Source organism: Oncorhynchus mykiss, chromosome 27 (genome assembly GCF_057628025.1).
Source record: "Oncorhynchus mykiss isolate SJ-2025 chromosome 27, ASM5762802v1, whole genome shotgun sequence".
In the NCBI taxonomy this organism is placed as follows: Eukaryota; Metazoa; Chordata; class Actinopteri; order Salmoniformes; family Salmonidae; genus Oncorhynchus; species Oncorhynchus mykiss.
In genome coordinates this window covers 2049873-2077308 of record NC_143048.1, presented here as the reverse complement: position 1 = coordinate 2077308, position 27436 = coordinate 2049873, and the positions used below count along the sequence as shown (strand labels likewise).

General features: G+C 41.4%; 1 protein-coding gene and 1 long non-coding RNA gene across 2 annotated transcripts; both read right to left on the bottom strand.

Moving 5' to 3' along the window:
• Positions 1-253: 253 nt before the first annotated feature.
• LOC110507305 (somatostatin-2) lies at positions 254-16875 on the bottom strand. Its single transcript, XM_021587200.3, has 2 exons — positions 16489-16875; positions 254-606 (listed from the first exon to the last, which is right to left on the bottom strand). Exons 1-2 carry the CDS (start codon positions 16633-16635, stop codon positions 418-420), a joined length of 336 nt encoding a protein of 111 aa, XP_021442875.1. The 5' UTR covers positions 16636-16875; the 3' UTR covers positions 254-417.
• A 1720-nt stretch (positions 16876-18595) lies between these two features.
• Positions 18596-25118, bottom strand: LOC149971191 (uncharacterized). Its single transcript, XR_016492581.1, has 2 exons — positions 22775-25118; positions 18596-22233 (listed from the first exon to the last, which is right to left on the bottom strand). It is a non-coding gene; the product is annotated as an uncharacterized LOC149971191 (long non-coding RNA).
• Positions 25119-27436: the final 2318 nt, after the last annotated feature.

Below are 27436 nucleotides of genomic sequence, written 5' to 3'. Positions count from 1 at the left end.
TTTCCTACAGGTAGGGTTATCTCAAAAACTGAAGCCCTTTTTGAGGATTGGCCACTCACTAGCCTAGTGTCAGTGTGAGTGTTTGAGGGTGATTGCATTTGAGTGTTACATCAGCCAGTACAAGATGTAATCTATGCATAAATTAATAAAGGGTAATCTATGCATAAATTAATAAAGGGTATGTCAACCGAGTCTTTGCTTTGGTTATACAAACATTTTTGTATCAAATAATTGACACACTGAAATAAAATTATTTTCTCTTTATTTCTCTTTATTTCATAAATTAGACAGGTACATCATAATCATAATTGTCATCAGGCACAGCTAATTGCTGATTGGCTACATTAGTCAGATGAAGGTTGGCGGTGTGATGTGATTGAATGCATTGTGTCATAAGGTGGTCAGGCTTTTCTTCCCTTAGCAAGAAGTGAAGCCCTTCCAGTAGAAGTTCTTGCAGCCAGCTTTGCGCTCGCGGGGGGGAAGGTTGTCCACTGAGCGCTCCAGGTCCTCTTTGGCCTCAGCTGTGGACCCCTCACTTTTCTGGGCCTCCACCTCAGGCAAGGACAGTTCGGATAGAATGTCCTCCATCACTCGCTTACTCCACTCCTACATGCAGGAAAAACACAGACACACATACTTTGGGAGAATATAAACACACACATATACACACCAGCAGAAGCCCATATCAACAAAAGCAAACAGAAACCTACACATGTCATACACTCACACACAAGCGACTGCTTGCGCACGCACATACACACACACACAGACACACACAAATGTGATCACCACCACATTAAGGCAGTGTTCATTTCCATGTCTCATTATGTTCTCGATTCCAACCTGAGTTAAGCACTTAATTCAAATTTGTATGCACTTTTCTCTCTAGGAGTATTCTGACCTTAAATTTAAGCATGAGAATAGCATGCTAGTCACCTGCTATTCATTCGGAGTGGAGAGCTAAGAAATTAAAGTGTGGCGGAGGTGTGTCTACAGATAAGATAGAGCGAACCTGCCGGTTCCAAGTGGAAAAAGCATCTACTTACTTTCCGATAGAAATAACAGCATTCTCCATGCACTATAATTTATAAATAGATAAGAGCAAGGTAAATTAATAATCCGTCTGGCAAAGGGGATTGTAAATACACATAGCAATCGTTTTAGATGATTGTTCCTTATGATCCCAGGGGACGAATGTGAAACCAGCCATATGGAAGAAAAATGTAAATCATATCAACATGACATGTATTGTAGCCTGTCATGCCAAATAGTGTCCCCCTCCTACGTCACAATGGGATTCGATGAGTTCTAGCTTCTGTTGCTAGGGCTGTTGCTAGAATTTGCAACATTCTGACCGGATCACTTAATGAACCAAAGCATCCGTTGCTATGCTGGTTGTTTGGCTCTATTTTACCTCATAGGAGGCTGCAGGCAGTTCTAGTTCTATTTCACCACATAAACGCTCTCTCAGTCCGCGCAAAATTATTACCTCAGAATTGCTCTCCAAGGACGGTGTTTTTGATGGTGACAACCTGCTGACTACCTGAGAACCCTTTCTTTACCATTAATTTGTCTTAAGTACATATTGTTAAATAGGAATAAATGATATAAGCTGTTTTTATAGATTGTCATAGCTAGCTAACTTACTGTACTTATACACCCCAGCCTGCCTAGTCAGCTAGCCAGACAGTTTTATTTAGCTAACGTTAGCTAGCTACTGTAACTGTTATTGCAGCTTTCTGTTTGTATGTAGCTTGCACTTCAATGGCATCCCTCGAGGACATTTTATTTTATCTTTCCAACCATGTGAAGTACTATGAAGACACCACTGATCTCGACAAGAGGCGTAACATTCAGAGAAATTCACAATTCAGGTGAACGTTAAGCAGTTAACTTCAATTAGATAACTTGACAAATTTAGCTATGTACAACCATTTTCCATCTAACGTTAGCTAGTTGCTAGCTATACATTTAGGTCAGTGGAGGCTGCTTTTATTTTTTTATTTTTTTATTTCACCTTTATTTAACCAGGTAGCCTAGTTGAGAACAAGTTCTCATTTGCAACTGCGACCTGGCCAAGATAAAGCATAGCAGTGTGAACAGACAACGCAGAGTTACACATGGAGTAAACAATTAACAAGTCAATAATACAGTAGAAAAAAGGAGAGTCTATATACATTGTGTGCAAAAGGCATGAGGAGGTAGGCGAATAATTACAATTTTGCAGATTAACACTGGAGTGATAAATGATCAGGTAGAGATATTGGTGTGCAAAAGAGCAGAAAATAAGATAAATAAAAACAGTATGGGGATGAGGTAGGTAAAAATGGGTGGGCTATTTACCGATAGACTATGTACAGCTGCAGCGATCGGTTAGCTGCTCAGATAGCAGATGTTTGAAGTTGGTGAGGGAGATAAAAGTCTCCAACTTCAGCGATTTTTGCAATTCGTTCCAGTCACAGGCAGCAGAGAACTGGAACGAAAGGCGGCCAAATGAGGTGTTGGCTTTAGGGATGATCATTGAGATACACCTGCTGGAGCGCGTGTTACGGGTGGGTGTTGCCATCGTGACCAGTGAACTGAGATAAGGCGGAGCTTTACCTAGCATGGACTTGTAGATGACCTGGAGCCAGTGGGTCTGGCGACGAATATGTAGCGAGGGCCAGCCGACTAGAGCATACAGGTCGCAGTGGTGGGTGGTATAAGGTGCTTTAGTGACAAAACGGATGGCACTGTGATAAACTGCATCCAGTTTGCTGAGTAGAGTGTTGGAAGCAATTTTGTAGATGACATCGCCGAAGTCGAGGATCGGTAGGATAGTCAGTTTTACTAGGGTAAGTTTGGCGGCGTGAGTGAAGGAGGCTTTGTTGCGGAATAGAAAGCCGACTATAGATTTGATTTTCGATTGGAGATGTTTGATATGAGTCTGGAAGGAGAGTTTACAGTCTAGCCAGACACCTAGGTACTTATAGATGTCCACATATTCAAGGTCAGAACCATCCAGGGTGGTGATGCTAGTCAGGCGTGCGGGTGCAGGCAGCGAACGGTTGAGAAGCATGCATTTGGTTTTACTAGCGTTTAAGAGCAGTTGGAGGCCACGGAAGGAGTGTTGTATGGCATTGAAGCTCGTTTGGAGGTTAGATAGCACAGTGTCCAAGGAAGTATATAGAATGGTGTCATCTGCGTAGAGGTGGATCAGGGAATCGCCCGCAGCAAGAGCAACATCATTGATATATACAGAGAAAAGAGTCGGCCCGAGAATTGAACCCTGTGGCACCCCCATAGAGACTGCCAGAGGACCAGACAGCATGCCCTCCGATTTGACACACTGAACTCTGTCTGCAAAGTAGTTGGTGAACCAGGCAAGGCAGTCATCAGAAAAACCGAGGCTACTGAGTCTGCCGATAAGAATATGGTGATTGACAGAATCGAAAGCCTTGGCAAGGTCGATGAAGACGGCTGCACAGTACTGTCTTTTATCGATGGCGGTTATGATATCGTTTAGTACCTTGAGCGTGGCTAAGGTGCACCCGTGACTGGCTCGGAAACCAGATTGCACAGCGGAGAAGGTACGGTAGGATTCGAGATGGTCAGTGATCTGTTTGTTGACTTGGCTTTCGAAGACCTTAGATAGGCAGGGCAGGATGGATATAGGTCTGTAACAGTTTGGGTCCAGGGTGTCTCCCCCTTTGAAGAGGGGGATGAATGCGGCAGCTTTGCAATCCTTGGGGATCTCAGACGATATGAAAGAGAGGTTGAACAGGCTGGTAATAGGGGTTGCGACAATGGCGGCGGATAGTTTCAGAAATAGAGGGTCCAGATTGTCAAGCCCAGCTGATTTGTACGGGTCCAGGTTTTGCAGCTCTTTCAGAACATCTGCTATCTGGATTTGGGTAAAGGAGAACCTGGAGAGGCTTGGGCGCGTAGCTGCGGGGGGGGGGGGGGGGGGGGGAGCTGTTGGCCGAGGTTGGAGTAGCCAGGCGGAAGGCATGGCCAGCCGTTGAGAAATGCTTGTTGAAGTTTTCGATAATCATGGATTTATCGGTGGTGACCGTGTTACCTAGCCGCAGTGCAGTGGGCAGCTGGGAGGAGGTGCTCTTGTTCTCCATGGACTTCACAGTGTCCCATAACTTTTTGGAGTTGGAGCTACAAGATGCAAATTTCTGCCTGAAGAAGCTGGCCTTAGCTTTCCTGACTGACTGCGTGTATTGGTTCCTGACTTCCCTGTACAGTTGCATATCGCGGGGACTATTCGATGCTATTGCAGTCCGCCACAGGATGTTTTTGTGCTGGTCGAGGGCAGTCAGGTCTGGAGTGAACCAAGGGCTATATCTGTTCTTAGTTCTGCATTTTTTGAAAGGAGCATGCTTATCTAAAATGGTGAGGAAGTTACTTTTAAAGAATGACCAGGCATCCTCAACTGACGGGATGAGGTCAATGTCCTTCCAGGATACCCGGGCCAGGTCGATTAGAAAGGCCTGCTCACAGAAGTGTTTTAGGGAGCGTTTGACAGTGATGAGGAGTGGTCGTTTGACTGCGGCTCCGTAGCGGATACAGGCAATGAGGCAGTGATCGCTGAGATCCTGGTTGAAGACAGCGGAGGTGTATTTGGAGGGCCAGTTGGTCAGGATGACATCTATGAGGGTGCCCTTCTTTACAGATTTAGGGTTGTACCTGGTGGGTTCCTTGATGATTGGTGTGAGATTGAGGGCATCTAGCTTAGATTGTAGGACTGCCGGGGTGTTAACTTCTTGATTCTACTTGAGACGCATATGTCTCAACTAGGCACCTGGAAATGCAAATGCGCTACGCTAAATGCTAAATGTACTCGTTACAACTCAATCTTTGATCAAAATTCACAAGCAGGGTATTGAATTAAAGCTACACTCGTTGTGAACCTAGCCAGCAAGTCAGATTTTTAAAATGCTTTTCGGCGAAAGCATCAGAAGCTATTATCTGATAGCATGCACCCCCCAAAATGCCAGCTCGACACGTAAACAACAGATTTTGCGATAGCCGGCGCTACCCAAAACGCAGAAATAAAATATAAAACATTCATTACCTTAGACGAGCTTCTTTCTTGGCACTCCTATATGCCCCATAAACATCACTATTGGGTCTTTTTTTCGTTTAAATCGGTCCATATATACCCAAAATAGCTTTGTATGGAAGTTGTGTCATTCAGAAAAAATCATCGTTTTTAAACGCTGCGTAATTTTTTAAAATTAAAAAAGTCGACGATAAACTTTCACAAAACACTTCGAAATCCTTTTGTAATCCAACTTTAGGTATTAGTAAACGTTTATAATCTATCAAAATGATTACAGGGCGATGTCTCTTCAATAGGTCCTCACTTCAAAAACAATGCCATCTGATCTCTCCCTCAACTGCATCCGGGTGAAGACTGGGAAAATGGAGGTCAGATAGATGTATTTTCCAACAATTAATTCAATTGAAAATTAGTACAATGGCGCCATCGTGCGGAATTTGTATGAATTGCAGGCAGATTCCCATTAAATTCTGTTCTCTTTTAACAACTGGTGGAAGTGACTTATGGAAATTATTTTTTGCTTTCAGAGAGCAGTTTTTCTTGCGTTTTTCAATTAAACACACGATCTGTTATAGTCACAGCCGTGATTTAACCAGTTTTATAAACTTCAGAGTGTTTTCTATCCACACATACTAATCATATGCATATACTATATTCCTGGCATGAGTAGCAGGACGCTGAAAAGTTGCGCGATTTTTAACAGAATTTTCAAAAAAGGAGGGGGTAGAAGTATTAAGCATATCCCAGTTTAGGTCACCTAACAGAACAAACTCTGAAGCTAGATGGGGGGCCATCAATTCACAAATGGTGTCCAGGGCACAGCTGGGAGCTGAGGGGGGTCGGTATAGCAGGCGGCAACAGTGAGAGACTTATTTCTGGAGAGAGTCATTTTTAAAATTAGTAGTTCGAACTGTTTGGGTATGGACCTGGAAAGTATGACATTACTTTGCAGGCTATCTCTTCAGTAGACTGCAACTCCTCCCCCTTTGGCGGTTCTATCTTGATGGAAAATGTTATAGTTGGGTATGGAAATCTCAGAATTTTTGGTGGCCTTCCTGAGCCAGGATTCAGACACGGCAAGGACATCAGGGTTAGCAGAGTGTGCTAAAGCAGTGAGTAAAACAAACTTAGGGAGGAGGCTTCTGATGTTGACATGCATGAAACCAAGGCTTTTTCAATCACAGAAGTCAACAAATGAGGGTGCCTGGGGACATGCAGGGCCTGGGTTTACCTCCACATCACCCGCGGAACAGAGGAGGATGAGGGTGCGGCTAAAGGCTATCAAAACTGGTCGCCTAGAGCGTTGGGGACAGAGAGTAAAAGGAGCATATTTCTGGGCATGGTAGAATATATTCAGAGCATAATGCGCAGACAGGGGTATGGTGGGGTGCGGGTACAGCGGAGGAAAGCCCAGGCACTGGGTGATGATGAGAGAGGTTGTATCTCTGGACATGCTGGTTGTAATGGGTGAGGTCACCGCATGTGTGGGAGCTGGGACAAAGGAGGTATCAGGGGTATGAAGAGTGGAACTAGGGGCTCCATTGTAAACTAAAACAATGATAACTAACCTGAACAACAGTATACAAGGCACATTGACATTTGAGAGAGACATACAGCGAGGCACACAGTAATCACAGGTGTTGAATTGGGAGAGCTAGCTAAACAGTAGGTGAGACAACAACAGCTAATCAGCTAGCACAACAACAGCAGGTAAAATGGCGTTGACTAGGCAGGGATTGTCGGATTAACTACACACAGAGCCTGAGTGCGGCTGGGGCCGACAGATAAAACATAAACAAGCAGAATGGAGTACCGTGATTAATGGACAGTCCAGCATGCATCAGCTATGTAGCCAAGTGATCAGTGTCCAGGGGGCAGCGGTGGATGGGGCAGGGAAGCTAGACTGGCGAGTATTATCCAGGTAAAAAAAAACTGGCTGGCTGTGCAGAAGGTAAGGCCGCTGGCAGTGGCTAACAATGACTAAATAGCTTGTAGCTTGTTAGCTTCTGGAGGTTCTTGAATGTGTTCTAAAAATTAAAAATAATAGCGATTCCGTATCACATTGTGTGAGGCAGGTTACCGGAAGGTATAATCGAATTAAAAATCGAAAAGAGATTGAAAGTAAATATGGGTCCAGTGAGTGGTTGGGCTGGCTTGGGACGCGGCGATTCAGACAGTTAGCAGGCCTGTGCTAACAAGCTAACAGTTAGTAGGCCGGGGCTGAGCAAGGTAGCAGTAAGCGGACCGGGGCTAAACAAGCTAGCAGTTAGCAGGCCGAATTAGCAAGCAAGCAGATAGCAAGGGCTAGAAAGTTAGTCTTTGGGGGACTTCGCGATGGGGTGAGTCTGTTTATGCCTCTTCATGCGGTGACATCGATAGACCGGTCGTGGGTCCGGATATTGTAGCCCAGGAGTATGCTTCGGTGGTAGCACAGGAGCTCTGGCCGGGCTAGCTTCAAGCTAAGTGGATGGAAACGCTAGCCAGGAGTAATCATCCGGGGTTGCGGTTAGCTAGTTAGCTAGTTGTGAAGATCCAGCTGAAAATGTTCCGTTTGCGGTGGGAATCCGGGGATAAAAAAATAATAGGTCCGTTATGCTCTGGTTAGAGTCGCGTTGTTCGAACTGGCGAGAGCTTTCCGAGCTAAAGGTTAGCTGATGACCAGTTAGCTGATGACCGCTAGCAATGGTTTGCTGGTAGTTAGCTGGCTAGCTTCAGTTGAGGGGTTCTCTTTAGAAAAAAAGCAGATCCGCGCTACATTGGGTGAGGCGGGTTGCAGGAGAGTATTTCGAAGTTGAGGTTTAGCAAAATGTTTTAAAAGATATGCGAAGAAAAATATGTAAAAAAAACGATATATACAAGGGACACGAAACGACAAGACGTCCGACTGCTACGCCATCTTGGACTGAAAGAGCCATCCGCTGAGGGGAGGATGGCTCATGATAATGTCTGGAATGGAGTACATGGAATGTTATCAAACATGTGGTTTCTATGTGGTTGATACCATTCAATTGACTCCATTCCAGCCCATATTATGAGCCGTCCTCCCCTCAGCAGCCTCCACTGATATAGTTATATGTCTGTCATATTGAGGTGTCTAGCTATAAGTTAAACCTGATCAATCAAATGGACAGGTGTAAACTAGGTGTCTTCGATAGACAGACACAGGGGGGTCTGTCTATCGAAGACATTGTATATACAATTATTGCAAATTCTGTATAGTCTTTCAAATTTTTGATTGACTTAGTGTTGTTGTTTGTCCATTGCTATTTTTGTATAATGTACTTTCAGATCACTGAAACCCCACCTGATGTGGTGGAAGTTGTCAAACCAGATCAGAACGCCTTCGAGTACTACCTTCAGGCACGGACTGAGAAGGATGTGGAGGTTTTTGACCAGGTAAAAATTATTGCCTGTTGTTCATTTATTTTATAACACTGCGCTAATCCATCAAATTGTCTCACAGTAAAGTGTAACCTGTGTGTTTGCTTCTTTACGTCTCTGTCTCCTATCCTTTTCCGTTAATGTCTGGGTATCTGCCCAACACCCAGACGTGGATCCACCTGATGTCCTCCATTACCAACCACCTTCCAACTTTTCATTACATCATCTACAGCTACTGTTGTCATGTTGCCATTATCTGCTAAATTGTAATTATTTCGCCACTATAGCCTATGTATTGCCTTACAGTGCCTTGCGAAAGTATTCGGCCCCCTTGAACTTTGCGACCTTTTGCCACATTTCAGGCTTCAAACATAAAGATATAAAACTGTAAATTTTTGTGAAGAATCAACAACAAGTGGGACACAATCGTGAAGTGGAACGACATTTATTGGATATTTCAAACTTTTTTAACAAATCAAAAACTGAAGAATTGGGCGTGCAAAATTATTCAGCCCCTTTACTTTCAGTGCAGCAAACTCTCTCCAGAAGTTCAGTGAGGATCTCTGAATGATCCAATGTTGACCTAAATGACTAATGATGATAAATACAATCCACCTGTGTGTAATCAAGTCTCCGTATAAATGCACCTGCACTGTGATAGTCTCAGAGGTCCGTTAAAAGCGCAGAGAGCATCATGAAGAACAAGGAACACACCAGGCAGGTCCGAGATACTGTTGTGAAGAAGTTTAAAGCCGGATTTGGATACAAAAAGATTTCCCAAGCTTTAAACATCCCAAGGAGCACTGTGCAAGCGATAATATTGAAATGGAAGGAGTATCAGACCACTGCAAATCTACCAAGACCTGGCCGTCCCTCTAAACTTTCAGCTCATACAAGGAGAAGACTGATCAGAGATGCAGCCAAGAGGCCCATGATCACTCTGGATGAACTGCAGAGATCTACAGCTGAGGTGGGAGACGGGAGGTGGGAGGTGGGAGACTCTGTCCATAGGACAACAATCAGTCTATCAGTATATTGCACAAATCTGGCCTTTATGGAAGAGTGGCAAGAAGAAAGCCATTTCTTAAAGATATCCATAAAAAGTGTCGTTTAAAGTTTGCCACAAGCCACCTGGGAGACACACCAAACATGTGGAAGAAGGTGCTCTGGTCAGATGAAACCAAAATTGAACTTTTTGGCAACAATGCAAAACTTTATGTTTGGCATAAAAGCAACACAGCTGAACACACCATCCCCACTGTCAAACATGGTGGTGGCAGCATCATGGTTTGGGCCTGCTTTTCTTCAGCAGGGACAGGGAAGATGGTTAAAATTGATGGGAAGATGGATGGAGCCAAATACAGGACCATTCTGGAAGAAAACCTGATGGAGTCTTGCAAAAGACCTGAGACTGGGACGGAGATTTGTCTTCCAACAAGACAATGATCCAAAACATAAAGCAAAATCTACAATGGAATGGTTCAAAAATAAACATATCCAGGTGTTAGAATGGCCAAGTCAAAGTCCAGACCTGAATCCAATCGAGAATCTGTGGAAAGAACTGAAAACTGCTGTTCACAAATGCTCTCCATCCAACCTCACTGAGCTCGAGCTATTTTGCAAGGAGGAATGGGAAAAAATGTCAGTCTCTCGATGTGCAAAACTGATAGAGACATACCCCAAGCGACTTACAGCTGTAATCGCAGCAAAAGGTGGCGCTACAAAGTATTAACTTAAGGGGGCTGAATAATTTTGCACGCCCAATTTTTCAGTTTTTGATTTGTTAAAAAAGTTTGAAATATCCAATAAATGTCGTTCCACTTCATGATTGTGTCCCACTTGTTGTTGATTCTTCACAAAAAAATACAGTTTTATATCTTTATGTTTGAAGCCTGAAATGTGGCAAAAGGTCGCAAAGTTCAAGGGGGCCGAATACTTTCGCAAGGCACTGTATCTCCCTAATCTTACTACATTTGCACACACTGTATATAGATTTTTCTATTGTGTTATTGACTGTACGTTTGTTTATCCCATGTGTAACTCTGTGTTGTTTTTTTCAAACTGCTTTGCTTTATCTTGGCCAGGTGGCAGTTGAAAAATGAGAACTTGTTCGCAACTGGCCTACCTCGTTAAATAAAGGTAATTTAAAAAATGAAATCTGCTAAAAAAGGTATCTTGCTCTATCATACTGGATACATAATATGTGAGATACACAGATTAACTAACAACACTAGCACTGCATACACTCGGATAGAATGAGAGCAGCAGAGAGCAGCAGAGAGCAGCAGTGCCTGGACATTTCAAGTCCCCTTCTGAGACTGTCTGCCTGTTGACAGGCAGAATTCCACACACTAGAATTCAGTATTTTAGTCTATGATTGTCATGTGAGTGCACAAAAAAATCTGTGAAAATAAATGAATGACACAACCTTACCAAAAAAGATCAAAGTTTATGTATTAAAATATTGCCAGAATGGTTTTCACGATTGTTTCACAATGTGTTAATTATTGTAAGTTGTAAGGTATCCTTTGATGGTATTTATTTGTTCCACATTATTAATTGTTGCATCCTATGACCTACAACAGCTACATATACGAGCTATGCGAGATATATATTTTATAAATCATAATAGAGGACTACTGAAATGATATTATTTCAGTGTAGATAAGGGAAGGGCAGGTTAAAATAAAACATGACAGTCAGACACGCCAGTGTATGAATCAAACAGATTTGCATATGAATGGATATGAAATTAGCTGAATTCCTGATCTGTAAGGTAAGTAAACTTTAATGTGTCAAGTAGATTACACATTTTCTTTGCCATTTCTGAAACGTAGCAATGTTTAAGACATGGACTTCATGTTGTAGTGTTAACAAGGTACCCAAAAGTAGTTAGAATTAATGTTTTCATTTGATTAGCTTAACAACTTGTTTAAACAGCAAAATTGTTGCGGAAATCAGCCTTGTTTGCACAGCAATGATGGAAATAACGTAATTTAGGCTGTAATGATCTCCAAAATTCTAATCATTAGGTCATCACACCGTTGATATAGCAACGGATGCTAATAGTTGATCGAATCCCATTGTGACGTAGAGTGGGACACTGACTGGGGGACATTATTTGGCATGACAGGCCCCTTTAAAACAGTGAAATAGGCTATAAATAGCTATGCCGTTATTCAGAATTTTAATTGTGTGCCCTCGTAATTTGCATGGATGAAATTAGGACACCAGAGGCTTCTGCAGGGCTGAAACTCCCGAGTTTATGTATGTGCTTCAGAGTGTTTTAATTATAGCCCATGCCCGGGTATTTTTTATTTATTATTTTTTTTACAATTTGTATCATGTAAAATATTAGCCACTATCAGGAGCCACCATCATTTAAGACTGTCACTTTAGTGTTAGTTTATTTTTATTTGTAGTTTATATTTTGCATCATTCCATTCCGTTTACCTTTCTTTCCTATGTTACATCAGTGTAAATTGTTCCTGAGGGTCGCTAGCATTAGTGGATCATATTAGGCTAACGTTGTTCAACAATTTGGGATGTAGCCTATTTGAACCATAATGGAACTCAGACCACATGTAGCGGGTTAAACCTGGAGCCTGGCACACGTTTCTCGACGACTGTACCGTTGTCATACAGTCCCATGATTAGTGAGAATAAGCTAAGCAGGATTGGTCCTGGTCAGTCCCTGGATGGGAGACCAGATGCTGCTGGAAGTGGTGTTGGAGGGCCAGTAGGAGGCACTCTTTCCTCTGGTCTAAAAAATATCCCAATGCCTCAGGGCAGTGACACTGTGTAGGGTGCCGTTTTTCGGATGGGACGTTAAACGGGTGTCATGACTCTCTGAGGTCATAAATGCTCTCCAAATCAGATAGGAGGAGAATATTTTTTTTCTATCAACAGATAATTGAGAGCTGTACAAAAACACACAGCAGCATGCAAATACTTTTTCATGTTTGGTAGAAAACATTTGGTTTGTAAAATGAGAAACTTTACAGATGAGGTGCTGCGATATGCACTGTCAGAGTGAGCTGTGCATGACTAACTAGTGAGTCATTTGTATGAGAAAGTGTCACTCAGACCGACGTGATTGTCGGTCATAGGAGGGAATGATGGAAATCTCCTTCTTGAGAAATATCGGTGTCTTTTGGAGTTCACACCCCCATTACATGTAACAACTGAAATTTCACAGTCAGATTCCTCCATGCACATCTGAATCTGTGGCAGAAAGATGTGTATATGACACAGAATGAATTAAGATACACAAACTCCCCACTGGGCAAACCACTTCATTTCAACTTGGATAATTGGGTAATGTTTGGTTGAGACGGGGACCAATGAGATTACAATCAGGGTTGGGTAGGTTACTTTGCCTTGTTTTACCTGAGCATAACCCCAAAACTAAGGATTTATTATTATCCAGTCCTACTCTAGTTTATGATTTTGTTGTCATGGAAGACTGATTGGGCTCATTGGTTTGAGTTGCGCTCATGGAATGGCATGCTTTGAGCACTACTGAAAAGTGCTATTTACATGTGAAAAATGAATGCCATATGTTGCATTTGCTATAGGCCTACTGTTAACCTTTTTGCTGGTGACACTTTTATATATTGATAACATGCAGCTGTTTAAAGGGAAAATCCACAGATGTAACAATAGAAAAATGGTCAAAACGTTTGTTTTGGTAAAAAGCTGAGGGATGGGCCTGTTGAAATGTAACCACTTTCAGATTAAAAGACAGAGCTATGGGTGCAAGGACTGACCATCCATGATATCAAAATGATTGTTTTAACCAAGTTATGTGGCTATACAGTGTTTGTTTACATTTACAATGTTTAAAAACATTGGAGAAAAACAAGCTTATATTTTGGGTTGAATTAAGCTCATGAGGCATTTATAAATTATATTCTTCAAGAATCAATGTATATATATATATATATATATATATATATATATATATATACATATATATAACACGCATTTATTCAAGTTGGATAATCTTTGGCTGAAGACAGCAGTCGCACCATTGGAAGACTTAGCTTGGACTATAGCCTACAAAAGCCTATGCCTGCTCTTTTCCTGCGATACATCAAACGCATTTGGTGTGTCATCATAATGGTCTCTGACTTGTGGAACAAACTTAAACTTGCACCTTTTTTCAATGCTGATTTAAAGGTCATTAAGAAAACAGAGAAGTGTCCCAATTTTTTTTACCGAACATCCTTTCTGAATTTAAAAGTAATCCTCGAAGTAATCATCTAGTTTTTCAAAAGTATCTGTAATGGATGTAACGGATTACAGTTACCGGTATTTTTGTTACCGTTTTTTTAGTAATCCCTTAAATGTAACGGATTACATTAAAAGCTATAATCACCCACTCAAAAATAATAAACATTTGTTGAATTTACAATTTTCAACCATCTAAAAGCACAACCAAATTCCAATGGAAAAACAATGTCTGGTTTTTGGTTTAGTTGTCACCTAAATCCCTGTGTTTTCAACCATTTAAAAGCACAGCATAGTTAAAATGGTAATAGAATGTCAGAAATGTTGTTCATTTATATATCAGATTAATGTGTTATCACTGCTTCATCTAATAGCAGAACCAAATTTCCTGGATTGCAGTTGAGATTACATTAAAATTACATGGTGCAAGTAAGCGATAAATGCCGTTTGAGATTCTGCGCAGATTATTAAAGCACTTCTTACAGCCAAATCTCCACAGAACTGCGAAGACATATGCATGCTATCTTGAACATGCATGCTTTATATGATTACATAGACATTTATAGCTACAGTAACCTCCAAATGTGGCCATGGATGTGTTGCTCATTTTAAGATTAAATTTCACATTAGTTTGTAAAATAACCTTAACTTTAGGCCATTCACTGCATTACAAAAGTAATACTGAATTGTGTTCTGTTGACAATGCAACAAAATACAATTTAAAGGAGATCTGGGCCACTGGCTTAATCACATTCTTTAAATTGGAGACGTGAATCCAACATATCATTTGTTAAATTGTCAACAAGTTAAGAGGGTATTTACTGTATTTCCAAAGTGATATTGAGTTATGTTATGGGGCAGCAGGTAGCCTAGTGGTTAGAGTGTGTGCCAGTAACCGAAAGTTTGCTGGATCGAAACCCTGAGCTGACAAGGAAGAAATCTGTTGTTCTGCCCCTGAACAAGGCAGTTAACCCACTGTTCCCTGGTAGGCCATCATTGTAAATTGGGAAATTTGTTCTTAAACCAACTTGCCTAGTTAAATATATATATATATTTTTTCAAATGTTTGGTTGTCAACCCAACCAAATATCAACATTTGAAGGAGTTTATATTCTGCTTTGATAGTTCCATCTATGCCACTGCTTTCTTTCCAGCTTTCTACAAATTCATAATTGGTACGTTAGATTCACGTCTCCATCTCGACCAAAAAGTTAAAGAATATGACTAAATCAAATCAAACTTTAATTCACTTTAAATCAAGTTTGATTTGATTTACTCCTATTCTTTAATGTTGATATGCATGGCACATATTGAACTATCCAAGCAGAAGATTCATCTCCTTCTGATGTTGATATTTGGTTGCACTGACAACAAAAAACAATTCATTATCACTGAATATTATTACATTTGAAATCAACCAGAGCTTAAAACCATAGGCCCATATATAGTCTATATTAAGTTAAGTTGAATTCTAGGTTGAATTTAACAATAGCTGTTGATGACTTTGCAAATATAGGCCTAAATAGCGTCCTTGATGATATATGAGGGATAAAGTACGGTCACATTTCATTTGCTCTGTTAAAACTATCTTTGGGATGACTTTGGTAGCAACAGTGAATATATTTCGTTTTTCTTTGGAGATCTCTCAAGAATCCCTCTCATGATAGCATATTGGTAATAATGTGACAAATATCATAGCTATGCAGGACTGGGCTTGGTTAAAACCCTTGAATGGGAGACCAAAATGTAGCTGTAGATAAATCAATTCTCCAGTAGGATGTGTTGCCCAGCCTATTGTTTTTTTCCCTTCTGATAGTGGATATAACATTGAAGATATGACATTGAAGATATGACACAAAAAAATAGAGAAAACACTTATGGGATGGGAATACTGTATCCAATAACAGTATATGACTAAAACAGCTCTGATACTGTATACAACTATCAGGCCCAGTTCATACTTGCATGTTTTGGCTTGACAACTGAAAATATTCATTTTAGTCCAGGAGTAATCAAATCTGAGTTTGGAGGTCCGGAATACTGCTGGTCTTCAACCTGATAATTACTTGCATCCACCTGGTGTCCCAGGTCTAAATCACGCTTTGATTAGAGGGGAATAATGAAAATCAACAGTGGAACTGGCTTCGAAGTCCAGATTAGAATTTACCTGCAGTAGTCACTGCTGTTACTAATGTTGCCTAATTAAAGAGGTACACGAGACCTGTCAGCTGTAGTGAATCTATGCCCTAGTATGTGTATAGTATGTGTGTGAGTATGTGATAACCTGACCACAGACTGTTTAACTGAATTCCATTGTGGTTTGGTGTGTAAGTCTGTTTCACTGTGAAGTGAAGGGCACTGTACTGTATGTGAGTCACAGTGTGGACTATGCTGTACCTGTTTTACTAACGACACATTATGTTCTCATAGTGTCAATAGTGGTGTTCCGGAATCGTTGTGAGAGATGTACTCTACTGTATTCATGTTCTCGTGTCATGACACGAACAGTGCATGCTATCTGTGTGACCATGTCATTGGCTTCTCACCTGTGTGCAGCATAGAGGTACTCGTAGAATTGTAATTAGTGTAATCTTATGAGAGCAATAATTTAACTGCCCTATACTTTCCTATATGGACCTCTTCCTTCTTCTGAACCACCCTTTCATTTGGTATGTGTATGCCATAGGAGGCAGCTGAGGGGAGGACAGCTCATAATAATGGCTGGAATGGAGTAATGCCATTGCAGACATTGCTATGAGCCTGTTCTCCCCAATTAAGGTGTCACCAGCCGTCTGTGGTGTGTGCCAGTGTCAAAGGCTGCTTACCTGTGTGGCAATGCTAGCGGCACGGGCCCTCTGAAGGAGTCGGCGGCTGCGGAGGTCCAGGTCTGGCTGCGAGGCGGCTCCTTGGCTGCAAATGGCCAGGGCCAGACCCAGCAGGGCCAGTGCACAGTGGATTTGGGAGAACTTCATGTCCAACAGAGCTGAGTTGGGTTTGCAGGGACGAGACACGGTGAGCTAAGCTGGACCGGGGTGTGCTGGATCTAGATCAGTTGATATGGAGCAGGCCTGGTTCTGTTGATGAGGGTTCTGTGGGGCTCTTATAAAGAGCTCGCCCTCTCAGCTCGTCACTCTGCTTCCTGGGTTGAGTGACAGGTGGCCTGTCAGGGATGTGGGGGGTGTGGACCACCAACCTCTTTCCCCACCGGCTGCCTGGCGATGATGGAATACAGTGTCATAAACCACTTAGAAACACTGTACGCTTTTTCTTAATCTCTTTGTTCAACCATTTAGTCACAATGCAGCTCCTCTGAGACTTATTGATTTTAGATGGAGGCACGACAATAAAACAATTAGCCAATATGGATTTAGCAGGCAGCGCTGATCTAAATACAAATAGAAAATGTCTGCTTCATAAAAGCCTTTAAAAACAGGAAGCAAGAGTCATCGCTTAAATGTAAATTATTAAACTTAAGTGATGACATCACGGAATACTGCCGAACAAAAGATTCCTTGCCATTGATTGCTACAGTGGGATCAACATGTTAGCCTTTGTTTATATAAAATATGAAAAATATAATTTTGTTTGCCATGGTTAACACAGTTTCCATGAATTACGAGGTTAAAATTGTATACTGTCTGCTATTTACTGTTGCACTTGCATACTGTATTGTGGATATGTTATTGTTGAAGTGTGATTTGAAAAGGCCTATTCTGAAAGGAATAATAGACTGAGTGCTATCTGTCTGATATCCCTCAGACAGCATTACATGGAATGTCTTGGAATAAAATCAAATTATAGATTTCACACAATCTAATTAGTAGGTTATTTCTGTTTATGCTGAAATGTCTTCTTACTTGCACAGAAGTCTGCATCATACTGTAGCTATTGCTACTGTGCTACATTTTACTGTAGCTCTTCACTGCTCCCCTGTGGCCATGGATTGCAGACATAAACTACAATAAGCTTTGCCAGACGTTGTCAATGCAAGTTTAACCTTCATCCCCAGGCCCAATGGCTGGTGGACGACATTAAAGCAATTTTGATTAGGATAAAAACACAACAGGACACGTCTTCATTAAAAATGTTTGGAAGTCTACAATTTAAAATAGCAGCAAAAAATGGACACTCATTTATTACAATTAAATATTGTCACGCCTACCTACATGTCTCTAACTGTGTTACAACACTATTGAGCTTGGAAATGACAGGTGACCTGTACAACTGTATGACTAATGGTATAGCAGAGCTTCAGGGTTGTTAAAAGGACATGTAAATTTAGTGGTTGCAGCATTTCAATGGCACATCGGACGCACATGCACGCACACGCACGCAAGCACCCCCATACACACGCACGCACACACACACACACACACACGGAAGCACCCCCATACGCACACACACACACACACGCACGCAAGCACCCCCATACACACACACACACACACACACACACGGAAGCACCCCCATACGCACACAAATACACAGACAAGTGTGACAAACACAGACAGATTCCATTCTGAACTGTTTCAGTTCATTACAACTATGGAGGGGAAATGTTGGGCATACAATGCTTCAGACCCTTATTTATTAAATACATGTGGCTGCTGCTTGCAATACAAAATAACAAGAGCGGCCTTTGAGTTAATTTCTATGGGCAGTTTAAGGCAGTTTAATTTACCAAACCCCTATGCTTGTGGCTGAGAAATTAAGATGATACAGTAGATGATATACACAGTAGTATGGCAGAAAGTTAAGTAATTGCTTTACCTTTAAGTTAATTTAGCACTTCCTGGAACAGAAAATTATTCAACTCAAGGCTGACAACAGTCTCTTTTTTAAATACATCTCTAAACGAACTCAAGCTATAGAATACAATTTGCACATGAATGATATTACCATTAGGGAATGAAGGAATTCACACAGAAATGAGCATTGAAACACAATGTTAATGAAGTGCATCGGTTATACAAGAGTTAAGTGCAACAGTGTCCATACAGACAACACTTTTCTGGGTATTTCTCAGAAGTATAGTACAATATTTTGTTTGAAAAGCAAGGAGGTCAGTTAAAAAGGGTGCAGGCAAGGCACAACATTGGAAAGCAATATGGAAACCAAGGTGATATTATTGTACAGATAAATGGGAAATGCATAGCCTACTCACTTTGGTATTAAATGTGATTAACACAGTGGGTATGGTTCCATTGGAAAGAATACATAGAAAGGGTCCAAATGGAAGTTTTATGCAACACGCCAATGGATAGTGAAATTATGATAACTATATCTCTCCATATAAATACTACACTAAAGCTCAATCTATTTAAAGGGCCAAGTTGAGAGCATGTTAACAAATTCTTAATCATATTATTCAATATCTCCCTGACAAGGTGATTATTACAACATAATTGATTTATGTCCATTGTGGGTATACAGCAGTATTCAAACAACTACAGTGTTTACAAATCTAAGATAAAGTTACTAAGACATTCTAATGAAAATACATTTAGTGATATGAGCGACATGTTTCTTTGCTAAATTATTTTTTGGTAACACTTTACTTATGTCGGTATAATGCATTATGACTTGTTATAAGCATGTATTGTCTCTCAATCTTTTATACACATACATCTGTTAAAACTCAGGAGCACTCTGAGATGCTACAAAGATATTGTAAGGGTATCATACATTTTAAAGGCAGTGCATTATTTATTTATTTTTTATTTATTTTTTCACCTTTGTTTAACCAGGTAGGCTAGTTGAGAACAAGTTCTCATTTACAACTGCGACCTGGCCAAGATAAAGCATAGCAGTGTGAACAGACAACGACAGAGTTATACATGGAGTAAACAATAATCAAGTCAAGTCAATAACACAAAAATAGTCTATATACATTGTGTGCAAAAGGCATGAGGAGGTAGGCGATTAATTACAATTTAGCAGATTAACACTGGAGTGATAAATGATCAGATTATCATGTGCAAGTAGAGATACTGGTGTGCAAAAGAGCAGAAAAGTAAATAAATAAAACAGTATGGGGATAAGGTAGGTAAATTGGGTGGGCAATTTACAGATGGACTATGTACAGCTGCAGCGATCGGTTAGCTGCTCAGATAGCAGATGTTTAAAGTTGGAGAGGGATATAAAAGTCTCCAACTTCAGCGATTTTTGCAATTCGTTCCAGTCACAGGCAGCAGAGAACTGGAAGGAAAGGCGGTCAAATTAGGTGTTGGCTTCAGGGATGATCAGTGAGATACACCTGCTAGAGCGCGTGCTACGGGTGGGTGGGTGTTGCCATCATGACCAGTGAACTGAGATAAGGCGACGCTTTACCTAGCATGGACTTGTAGATAACCTGGAGCCAGTGGGTCTGGCGACGAATATGTAGCGAGGGCCAGCCGACTGAGCATACAGGTCGCATTGGTGGGTGGTATAAGGTGCTTTAGTAACAAAACGGATGGCACTGTGATAAACTGCATCTAGTTTGTTGAGTAGAGTATTGGAAGCTATTTTGTAGATGACATCGCCGAAGTCGAGGATCGGTAGGATAGTCAGTTTTACTAGAGTAAGTTTGGCGGCATGAGTGAAGGAGGCTTTGTTGCGAAATAGAAAGCCGACTCTAGATTTGATTTTGGATTGGAATGCATCATAATGCATTACACTCGCTGGCTTTAAGTGAAATGTTCACGCTTTTCCCTCCAAACTCAATTTCTGATAACAAAACTGATCCTAGTTCAGCTGTCTGGCGTTAACAGCTGATCTGTAACTGATGTACTCCCAAGGTACCTAAGGTACCAATCTTCTACCAGATTGCTATCATACTCTGAGCACACAATAGACAACATAACATCCAACAAACAGACAGGCCATCAGGTAACTAGACAGGCAGTTAAAGTGGAATTCCACCACTTTTTAAACTTGTATTCTTTATCTCCAGCACCATTTTCAGTTTTAATGTTGATGACATCATGTGTTTCTTCTTATCTTTTTAACTACAGACCATTTGCACATACAGTATGTAGACTGGTATGGTGCTGGAGATAATGAATATGAGGTTTAAAAGTAGTGGAATTCAATCTGAACTTTTCATTCAAATGTGCATCCAGTAATGAGAAAAATGTGTTTCTGCCCAGGCTAAATGAGTTCATTCAGCATGCTGTAGGTAATAGAGCAGCAGTAGCAGTAAGGAGAAGGAGAGGCCATGCAGACTGCAAAACATCTCTGGATTCATTGGGAAATTCTTATTGTTATTTGACAAAATGTGAGAGTGAAAGGTGCCAAACATGATTTTTGCAACATGGATTTTGCATTATTTTAGATCACCAGTTTTGTTGTGTGTGCATTTTTTACAACTTTTGCACAAAACATTTTGTATTATTTAAGACTTTTGAGTCGGACAGTTTTTTTTCAGTGTGAAGAGCATTCCTCCCTCTCCTTATTACATAGCATCCAACAAGAGTCCTCAGGCAGTCAGGCACTTTGTCAGGCAGTTAACTTTCCATTCAAATGTATCAAAAAGACTGAGTCCTAGATTCAATCAGTTCAGCGTTAACCCGCGATAACCAACAACTGCATAGCATATAATTTATTTTGTTTAGGGCGGTGTCGGAGGTGCAACTGCATTGGAGATGTAAAATCCACAAGCTGCTCCTGGCTATATACACCAAGTCACATTAGTAGAAATCCCATGCCGTGATACAAGTTCAAACACGGGAATGTGAGAATCTACACCTCGTTTAGGCTGACATAAATCCTTATTATTTTATTTTGTGATTTTTGAGTGTCATTATTTATATATAGCCTATGTTACAGAGATCAGCCTGCCTGCTAGCGAGAACCACTTCCTCCTGATTCGGGCTCACACTGATGCTCGAACCTAGGACCTCTGCCTTGCTAACACACGTGACTGCCTTCCTTGACATACCAACCATTTCTTTTTTGAGCTACTGGAAAAATATTGAATTAAATTGCTCCTTCGGATACATTTCACACTAGCTGTGGAGTGAGCTTATGGTATGTTGCTAACTCTGTTACACTCACCCCTTCTCAACTTGCTTCAAAGCAAGTGATTCCGGATGATGACCTGAGCCCAACTGCTCATCAGGGTCACGGCACCACTGTTATGGACGTCACAACACTTACTTAGCGAGAACCCCTTCCTCCTGATTCGTCCCAAACCAAGGCTCAAACCTAAGACCTCTGATTTTCTAGCAAATGTGTCAACATATTAACTGTTTAACATATATTAAAAAATATATTTATTCGATAGCGCCATCAGCTCCAACGCATGATTATGCTCTGCACCTGTCGGTTATCACGGCTTAATGCTGAACTGATTGAATCTAGTCCTGGATCACACTGACCATCTGCCATAAAACAGTCAGTCATAAAACAGTAATTTAGTAATAAAAACAAAATACAAACAAACAATAAAACTGTAAAACTGAGAACAAAACGTCAGATTGAGCAGATGCCACTAACAGGTTGCGTCTCAATAGTCTTTCCTTGTTTCCTTGTGCACTCTCCTTCTGTCTATCCCTTGCTGAAAACATCCGCGTGAGCCGAGGAGAGGACTGGAGGGGATGAAACATGGAAAACAGGATCAGCGCATGTAAGAATTGAGACATCCTTTGGTATCCCAGGAAGCACAATGATTGAAACACTGTCTTTATTGAATTAATCAGTCTCTCTGTTGCCCTACAGTGGCTGATAATGGGAGGTGCATCTCCAGTTTATTCCCTATCAGTTCTAGCTCTTAGGGTCACTGCCACTGCTTCATACAGACCTGACAGTGACTGACTATACTCCCCTGCTAGTCTCCTTTCACTGTCTGAGGCCTGGGTTTACTGCGTTAGCAGAAGAAGAAGTGTGAGCATACGTCAGACCACATTACAGAAATGCATTGATGAATACTCTACTGCGATGTTGCAGCTGTAGGCACAAAGTTCCTTTATATAATTATGGAACTAACTGAGACATGGTTTTCAAATGAATATTACAGCACTCACTAGTTCATCAATAGAGTGCCGGATAATGTGAAAACACCGGGTAAATGTGTACTGTATAATGAATTACTATATGAAGAAGACAATATTCACGATATGTTGGTTTTACCTGAACATGTTTTCGGGGTCCAACAAGGCCAGCCAGTAGCTGTAGGAGTCAGTGTAGTAGTTGCAAGTCCCTCGCCTATGGCACTCAATTAAGGGAATCTTCCGGAACTCTTCTAGGCAGGACCACGAAGAGGCCAGCAGCTGACCAGAGCCCTCCGCTCCAGCCCATGTTTGCTGTGAACACACTTTACATATATAACATGATATGATATAGCACAGAATGTCATCTTTAGCACTACCAGAGTTCAATTACCAGCAAACCAAGACTCTGAAAATCATTGTGGACACATGGTGCATTCAGAAAGTATTCAGACCCTTTGACTTTTTACACATTCTGTTACGTTCACAGCCTTATTCTAAAATTGATTTAAATTGTGGGTTTTTTTCATCCTCAATCTACACACAATACCCCATAATGGTAAAGCACTGTTTTACAGGAAACTAATTGACAACATACTTTCAGCAATCTTATAGGAAAGGACATTCAACAAGCATAGCAGTTACACAAATGACTGATGATCAGCTGAGAGAAATTGATGATCAAAAATATTGTGGGGGCTGTTTTGTTAGACTTCAATGCAGCTTTTCACATTATCGATCATAGTCTGCTGCTGGAAAAACAAATGTGTTAGGACTTTACAACCCCTGCTAATATTTTTTGATAAGAGTTATGTCTAACAGAACACAGAGGGTGTTCTTTAATAGTAATCTCTCCAATATAATCCAGGTAGAATCAGGAATTCTCCAGGGCAGGTGTCTTACTTTTTTCAATCTTCACTAACGACATACCACTGGCTTGAGTAAAGCGAGTGTGTCTATGTATGCGGATGACTCAACACTATACACGTCAGCTACTACAGCGAGTGAAATGACTGCAACACTTAACAAAGAGCTGCAGTTTGTTTCAGAATGGATGGCAAGGAATAAGTTAGTCCTAAATATTTCAAAAACTAAAAGCATTGTATTTGGGACAAATCATTCACTAAACCATAAACCTCAAACAAATATTGTAATGAATAACATGGAAATGTAGCAAGTTGCGGTGACTGAACTGCTTGGAATAACCCTGGATTATAGACTGTCATGCATACAGTGCCTTGCGAAAGTATTCGGCCCCTTTGAAGTTCAGTGAGGATCTCTGAATGATCCAATGTTGACCTAAATGACTAATGATGATAAATTACAATCCACCTGTGTGTAATCAAGTCTCCGTATAAATGCACCTGCACTGTGATAGTCTCAGAGGTCCGTTAAAAGCGCAGAGAGCATCATGAAGAACAAGGAACACACCAGGCAGGTCCGAGATACTGTTGTGAAGAAGTTTAAAGCTGGATTTGGATACAAAAAGATTTCCCAAGCTTTAAACATCCCAAGGAGCACTGTGCAAGCGATAATATTGAAATGGAAGGAGTATCAGACCACTGCAAATCTACCAAGACCTGTCCGTCCCTCTAAACTTTCAGCTCATACAAGGAGAAGACTGATCAGAGATGCAGCCAAGAGGCCCATGATCACTCTGCATGAACTGCAGAGATCTACAGCTGAGGTGGGAGACTCTGTCCATAGGACAACAATCAGTTGTATATTGCACAAATCTGGCCTTTATCGAAGAGTGGCAAGAAGAAAGCCATTTCTTAAAGATATCCATAAAAAGTGTCGTTTAAAGTTTGCCACAAGCCACCTGGGAGACACACCAAACATGTGGAAGAAGGTGCTCTGGTCAGATGAAACCAAAATTGAACTTTTTGGCAACAATGCAAAACGTTATGTTTGGCGTAAAAGCAACACAGCTCATCACCCTGAACACACCATCCCCACTGTCAAACATGGTGGTGGCAGCATCATGGTTTGGGCCTGCTTTTCTTCAGCAGGGACAGGGAAGATGGTTAAAATTGATGGGAAGATGGATGGAGCCAAATACAGGACCATTCTGGAAGAAAACCTGATGGAGTCTGCAAAAGACCTGAGACTGGGACGGAGATTTGTCTTCCAACAAGACAATGATCCAAAACATAAAGCAAAATCTACAATGGAATGGTTCAAAAATAAACATATCCAGGTGTTAGAATGGCCAAGTCAAAGTCCAGACCTGAATCCAATCGAGAATCTGTGGAAAGAACTGAAAACTGCTGTTCACAAATGCTCTCCATCCAACCTCACTGAGCTCGAGCTGTTTTGCAAGGAGGAATGGGAAAAAATGTCAGTCTCTCGATGTGCAAAACTGATAGAGACATACCCCAAGCGACTTACAGCTGTAATCGCAGCAAAAGGTGGCGCTACAAAGTATTAACTTAAGGGGGCTGAATAATTTTGCACGCCCAATTTTTCAGTTTTTGATTTGTTAAAAAAGTTTGAAATATCCAATAAATGTCGTTCCACTTCATGATTGTGTCCCACTTGTTGTTTAAATACAGTTTTATATCTTTATGTTTGAAGCCTGAAATGTGGCAAAAGGTCGCAAAGTTCAAGGGGGCCGAATACTTTCGCAAGGCACTGTACACACATGGGCGCTAGCACATGCACTTACCACACATGTACATTGTAATATTGTTGTATGGTGGTGTCATACATTTTGTGTTGTGGATATGTGGTTGTGTGACAGTGTTTTATAATGTACTGTTTTATGTTTAATGTAAGTGTCTTAATGTGTTTGGAACTCAGAGTAGCTGGTGCCTTGGCAGCAGCTAATGGTGATCTCTAATATAATACCAATGCAAAATAGCAAAGGGTCTGAATACTTGTGTAAATAAGGTATTTCTGTTTTTGACATTTTATAAATCAGCAAAAAATCAAAACCCTGATTTTGCGTTGTCATTATGGGGTATTGTGTGTAGATTGATAAGGAAAAAAATAATTTAATCAATTTTAGAATATGGTTGTAACGTAACAAAATATGAAAAAAGGGAAGGTGTCAAAATAATTGTTGTCTTCTTGTCCTTTATGCTGTTGTCTGTGCCCAATAATGTTTGTGTCATGTTTTGTGCTGCTACCATGTTGTGCTGCTACCATGTTGTGTTTCAACTGTGTTGTTGCATGTGTTGCTACCATGATGTGTTGTTGTCTTCAGTCTCAATGTAATGTTGTGGTGTCTCTCTTTTTGTGATATGTGTTTTGTCCTATATATATATATATATATATATATTTATATTTTTTTTATCCCAGCCCCCTGCAGGAGGCCTTACAGATTGATTGCACGAAATGGAAATTGGTCTTCTGCTGTGCCCAACCCCTCTGATATACACACACACATGTATCTCTGAAGCGTTACAAATTGAATGGGCAATCAACATTTAAATGTAATTTCCAATTGAGCCAGACATATGCAGCATTTACTGTGAATACAGACTCCACTAGAGCGGAGACATTGCCTCTAAATTTGAATCATTCTGTAACGTCAAACTTCAGGACTACGGATTGAATCCGGATTGAATCAAGGCAGTTATTAGTGCAGTGCCCATTGGGCAGTTTAGGGGTTAAGTGTCTTGCTCACAGGTACAACCGCAGGTGATGGCATCTAGGACACTGATGGCAACAACCCTCAGGCCCACTCTTGAACAGATTTTCCCCTATCACACATGGGATTCAAACCGGAAACCTACCAGTTGCTGGCCCACTCCTCGAACCTCTCTATTGGTATGGCATCGCCATAAGCAAGTAAGCATAGTTTTCAGTTACTAATGAACCACCATTATACTATGGCGCAGAGGTCTTCCTGGCCTTGAGGTTTTCCTGATCAGGTAAAAAATTTGTTCAGGTAAAAATGTACTTGCATTCCATTCAGCTACTGAATTAACCCATCCATACAGGAGTTCCTGTCACGCCCTGACCTTAGAGAGACATTGTATTTCTCTATTTGGTTAGGTCAGGGTGTGATGTGGGGTGGGCATTCTATTTTTTGTTTTCGAGGTTTCTTTATTTCTACGTTTTGGCCAGGTATGGTTCTCAATCAGGGACAGCTGTCTATCGTTGTCTCTGATTGGCAATCATACTTAGGTAGCCCTTTTTCCCTCCTTTCAGTGTGGGTAGTTAATATTGTTTGTGGCACTTAGCCCTGTAAGTTTCACGGTTGTGCCATTCGTTTGTTGGCGACATTTCAAAAATAAAGAAAATGTACGCTCACCATGCTGCACTTTGGTCTACTTCCGTGACAGAACTACCCACCACCAAAGGACCATGCAGCGTGGTCAGGAGGAGAGGACACGACGGAAACCTGAGAGGCAGCCCCAAAATATATTTTCTGGGGGGGGCAGATGACGTGGGCGTCGGTGCTGAGGGGTGAGTCCGAGACCGAGGAGGAATTCTTGGACCGTTTGAGCGAGAAGTGGTTGGCAGTGGAGAGGGACGAAAGAGTTTGGAGGGGTTGGAGTCTGGAGCAAGACAGTCGCGTTGAGGAGCATGTGACTGGTCAGGCACCGTGTTATGGGGTGATGCACACGGTGTCTCGAGTGAGCATTCACAGTCCGGTGTGCTCTGTGCCAGGGTCCCGCATTTGCCGGGTGGAAGTGGGCATCCAGCCAGAACGGGTTGTTCCAGCTCTGTGCTCGAGACCCCAGGGCACCTTCACGGCCCAGTGTATCCGATGCCCGCCCCATGCACCAGGCCTCCCGTGTGTTTCTCCAGCCCGGTGAGTCCTGTGCATGCTTCAAGGACCAGGCCTCCTGTG